The following is a 5331-nucleotide window of genomic DNA, read 5'->3' on the forward strand; positions in this document are numbered from 1 at the left end:
CCTGGGCCTCCCCTCTGGTCCCTCTTCGGTCTTCTGGAAGCTTCGTGGAAATATAAGATCGTGGGCCTTGATTTCGTCCAATTCCGAGAATATTTCTTGTGTAAGATTTCTGAAACCAAAAACAGCAGAAAACAGGAAGTCAGGAACTGGCACTTCGGCATCTTGTTAATAGGTTAGTTCCGGGAAATGCATAAATATGACATAAAGTGTGTATAAAACATGTAGGTATTGTCATAAAACAATCATGGAACATAAGAAATTATAGATACGTTGGAGACATATCAAAGACCAGGAGAAAACGGCTTTCATCACGCCGCTCGGCGCCTACTGCTACACGCCCATGACCTTCGGCCTCAGAAACGCCAGAGCTACTTACCAGCGGTGCATGAACAGTTGTCGGGAAAGTCAAATTGGACGCAACGTCCACGTCTACATAGACGACGTGGTGGTCAAGTCGACTCGGCAGGATGACTTAGTCGCCGACCTCGCCGAGACCTTCGCAAATCTGTGGCGCTACCAGATCAAGCTCAACCCCTTGACACCTTCGGGGTCCCTTCAGGGCAACTCCTTGGCTACGTCGTCTCCAAGCGCGGCATCGAGCCCAACCCGGAAAAGACTTCAGCAGTCATGCGAACCAAGCGACCAACCTGCCTGGTCGACGCGCAGAAACTCGTCGGGCGAGTCGCAGCCCTCAGTCGCTTCATCCCCCGACTCGGCGACAAGGCCACGCCACTCTACTGTCTCCTGAAGAAATCGGACTCGTTCGAATGGACAGACGAAGCGAAGAAGGCCCTCTAAGAACTCCAGAACGCCTTGAGAAACGCTCCTTTCCTCGCGGCCCCGCTCCCACAAGAAACCATGCTGCTGTACGTCACCGCCTCCAGCCACGCAATAAGTGCAGTCATGATCGTTGAGCGCAAGGAGGAAGGGAAAGATCAGCTGACTCAACGACCAGTCTACTACATAAGCGAAGCCCTAATCGAGTCGAAGCAGTGGTACCCGCACTACCAAAAACGGGTACACTCCATGCTCAGGGCCCAGCGGCGACTGGCCCCTTACTTCCACGAACATCCCATCAAGGTAGTCGCTTTAACACCACTCGCTGATATCATCCGCAACCGTGACGCAACCGGCCGGATCACCAAGTGGGCAGTCGAACTCGACGTCCACAACATCACGTACGAGTCACGCCACGCCATCAAGTCCCAAGCACTAGCCGACTTCCTCGCCGATTGGGAAGAAGCCCAGCAGCCGAGCTCCCCGGCGGATCTCAAGTATTGGACACTACACTTCGATGGCTCCAAAAACTTCGAAGGAGCGGGAGCAGGGGTCGTCCTCACTTTGCCTAAAGGCGACATCGTGAGATACGTCCTGCAACTCCGATTCGAGCCCTGCACCAACAACATGGCCGAGTACGAGGCACTCCTCCACGGCATGCGCATCGCGAAAGAAATGGGCGCAACACGACTACGTTGCCTCGGTGACTCCGATCTCGTCGCCAGCCAGACATCCGGCACCTGCGACGCCACCGATACCAACATGATCGCCTACAAGCGAGCGGTCGACCAGGCCGGCGCCATCTTCGTCGGCCACGTCGTCGAGTGGGTCGACAGGCGCAAGAGCGAAGAGGCAGACGCATTGGCCAGGCTCGGGTCCAAGCGACTCCCACCCCCTCTAAGCGGCTTCCTCGACATCCTTACTCACTCGTCGGTGCGCACGCCGCGGGAGATCGACATCGCCGAACCACCCGCACCCGACTCCGTCTTAGTCGCACTCGCCTCCGACACTGGGGATTGGATGGAGCCATACATAAGCTACCTCGAGCGCCAGGTATTACCGATGGACGAGACAAAGGCTTGCATGTTCGTACGCCGCTGCAAGTCCTTCACCATCATCAACAATGAGCTCTACAAACGCAGCGTTTCCGGAGTATTCCAGCGGTGCGTTCCCACCGAAGAAGGGCGCAAGATCCTGCGTGACATCCACGCAGGCGACTGCGGACACCACGCAGGCGCGCGTTCGATTGTAGCCAAAGCCTTCCGCCACGATTTCTACTGTCCAACAGCCCATGAAGATGCAGTCGACCTCGTCCGCAAATACGCGAGCCAGTCGCACATGGCGGGCTCGACACTGAAAACCATACCCCTCACCTGGTTGTTCGCTGTCTGGGGCATGGACATGGTGGGAAAATTCAAGACAGCCCCCGGCGGGTACACTCACCTCCTTGTCGTCGTGGACAAATTCACCAAATGGGTGGAGGCGAAACCCATCAAGAAGTGCGACGGCAAAACGGCCACCAAATTCTTACGGGAATTGATCTACCGCTACGGCTACCCTCATAGCATCATCACGAACAACGGAACCAACTTCGCCAAGGGAGGAATGGCCGATTTTTGCGAAGAAAAAGGCATCCGACTCGACCTCGCGTCAGTCGCACACCCGGAGTCGAACGGGCAAGCAGAAAGGGCGAACCAGAGCATCCTCCACGGAATCAAGCCACGACTGGTGGTACCCCTGGAGCGCGCGGCCGGATGCTGGGCTGAAGAACTCCCAGTCGTACTCTGGGGCATTCGCACAACACCGAACAGGTCGACTGGCTTCACGCCTTTCTTCTTGGTGTACGGCGCTGAAGCTGTCATGCCCACCGACATCGCCCATGATTCACCACGAGTCGCCAACTACGTCGAAGAAGAGAACGAGCACGCTCGGCAAGACAACGTCGACCTCCTCGACGAGGTACGAGACCTCGCACTCTCCAGGACGGTCATTTACCAGCAAGGCCTTCGCCGCTACCATAGTCGCCGCGTCCGCGGTCGCTCCTTCCAAAAAGGCGACCTCGTCCTCCGGTTAATCCAGGAAAAGAAAGGCATGCACGAGCTCTATCCCCCTTGGGAAGGACCGTTCGCCGACAGAGGCGAGACACTCACCAGGGAAGTTGAGAGCCCCTGGAACATCAACCTCCTCTATCGATTCTACACTTTATCAAATAAAGTCGCATGTTGCCTCAATCGCCTCCCTCGACCGTCTCGCCATCTCTCGCCGCACTGACATATCTCCCATCTCACCGCCACGAGCCCAGTCGCCGAATCGCGCTACTTAGGGACTAGGAGACTTTCGATTGCTGCTGCTGACAGCGCAATCCACGATCAGCCAAGTAGCTCGGCTAACAAGGGCACGACAGGCAAAACGGTCGCAACACCAGGCCCAGCTAGCCCCATGACCCTTACGCCGTCAAGCGAACACGGCTACTGGATCCTGCAGCAGGGTCGCTCGCCCGACCAGCCTTCCGGGCCCCAGCAATCGTACGGTGCTACGCTATACAACACGCAAACGCCCTCCTCTACCTTAGGCAGGTGACTTGAAAGGCTAAGTACTTCGACCAGGGACCCCGCAAAACGGACCCGCAGTTCGCCAAGGAACAACGCCACACCAAGAACCCCTTTGGAGTCGCCATGCGACTGGCTCACCGAGCCACGACGAGAGGCACGCTACATAAACAGCATAAAACAAACAACCCACTCATCCACCCATGAGGCTGCTATTCGCACTAAACGACTACGTACTACGACTAGGGATGCCCAGCTCGGCAAGGAAAACAGTCAAGTCGATAGCCTTCATCGGGGTCGCAGAGCGATCGGCCCCTCTGGCCATGGAGAGTAGGCTCACAACATAAATACTCGCACAAAGGACTAACCAACCACCATTCGCCAAAAGCACTTTACAGGCCAGAGGGACATCGCACACACAACAAAAACTACTTGGAAGGCCACGGCCCCTCCTCTGTCACCGACTCGGCACCACCCTCTCCATGTGAAAACTTCGGGGTGTACTTGACGACTGGGTAGGTGGACAAGGCATTGGTGGCGACAACATGGAACAGGCGCTCGGCGGGGAAGTCCCTCGGGCCCGCTTCCTTTGCCGCATCCTCAGGAGCCGACTGGCTGACAATGTGCGTCTCTAAGTCCGCAGTCACCAACACTCGGTCGGCGTAAGGATGCACCATCTCCATCAAGTGCAACACCTCGGCGACATCAAATTTGCCAGTCTCGGACGGAAAGCCGGCCGTCACCTCCTCCACATCAAAGCCCTCCGAGTAGTGGGCGAGCACCATGCTCAAAGCCATGGTAACGCCCACACGACAAGAGGAGCGGCGAAGCCAGTCAACCACTGCCGGAATATCGGAGACGGCCTTGAACACCGACGGCGCATCACGGGGGATCACCTCCCGCGTAGTCAGGTACTGAAGCACCGCCAGTATTTCCCCCGCACATGCGATGATGCACGTGCTCGTAGTCTCCAGGCACTCGCGAGGGGTCGCCACCTCCACGAATTCACATTGGCCTGGAAACACAAAAAAGATCACAAAGTTAGCACACGCTCAGGGACTGGCCCTGCAACGGACTCGCCATGCTCGGGGACTGGCTCCACAACGGACTCGCCACGATCGGGGAATGGCCCCGCAATGGACTCGCCATGCTCGGGGACTGGCCCCCGCAACGGACAAGTCACGCTCGGGGACTGGCCCCCGTCATGGAATCGCCGCGCTCGGGGACTGGTCCCCGGCCTGAACTCGCCATGCTTGGCGACTGGCGACGCCATGCTTTCCTAGCAAGGTACGAAGAAGCAAAAAGGGAGGAGCACTTACCAAGGAGCTGCCGCGACATTTCGCGGACAAAGGCCTCGAAACTGGTCTTCTCAGCTTGCACCGCCAAGACAGTACCCTCCGATGCCTTGTTCTTCGCGGCAAGGTCCTTGGCGTGCTGGAGCTTCAAGACCACAACCTCCTCCCGCAGAGTCGCCGCAGCTCCGCGAGCAGCGTCCCTAGCCTCCGCCGCAGACTCGAGCTTCCCCTTGTACTCGTCAACGACATCTTCGAGCTCCTTTCCCTTGTCCTCCAAAACTTTGTTGAGGTCAGTGATACGTCCAAAACGTATCTACTTTCCCGAACACTTTTGCTATTGTTTTGCCTCTAATTTGTGTATTTTGGATACAACTAACACGGACTAACGCTGTTTTCAGCAGAATTGCTCTGGTGTCTTGTTTTTGTGCAGAAATTCAACTTTCGGGAAAATCCTCGGAATTTATACCAAAGGGCCTATTTTACCAGAAGAATCACGGAGCCAGAAGGGCAGGCCTGGGGGAGGCCCAGGGCCCCCAGACGCTAGGCCGGCGCGCTGCCCTAGCGTGTGGCCCCCTCGGCTGCCCTCTGACGCCCTCCTCTGGACTACTTAAAGGTTTCGATCTAAAAATGCGAGGAGAGAAGTCGAAGTCGCCAGAAAACCTCCAGAACGCCGCCACATCGCGAAACTCCGTCTCGGGACCAGAAACTCC

The 5331-nt window shown here is 56.9% G+C and overlaps 1 protein-coding gene across 1 annotated transcript; it reads left to right on the forward strand.

The window, feature by feature from the left end:
* Positions 1-858: 858 nt before the first annotated feature.
* LOC127327055 (uncharacterized) lies at positions 859-3048 on the forward strand. Its single transcript, XM_051353839.1, has one exon. It carries the CDS (start codon positions 859-861, stop codon positions 3046-3048), a length of 2190 nt encoding a protein of 729 aa, XP_051209799.1.
* Positions 3049-5331: the final 2283 nt, after the last annotated feature.

This window comes from Lolium perenne, chromosome 3 (genome assembly GCF_019359855.2).
Source record: "Lolium perenne isolate Kyuss_39 chromosome 3, Kyuss_2.0, whole genome shotgun sequence".
Taxonomy (NCBI): domain Eukaryota; kingdom Viridiplantae; phylum Streptophyta; class Magnoliopsida; order Poales; family Poaceae; genus Lolium; species Lolium perenne.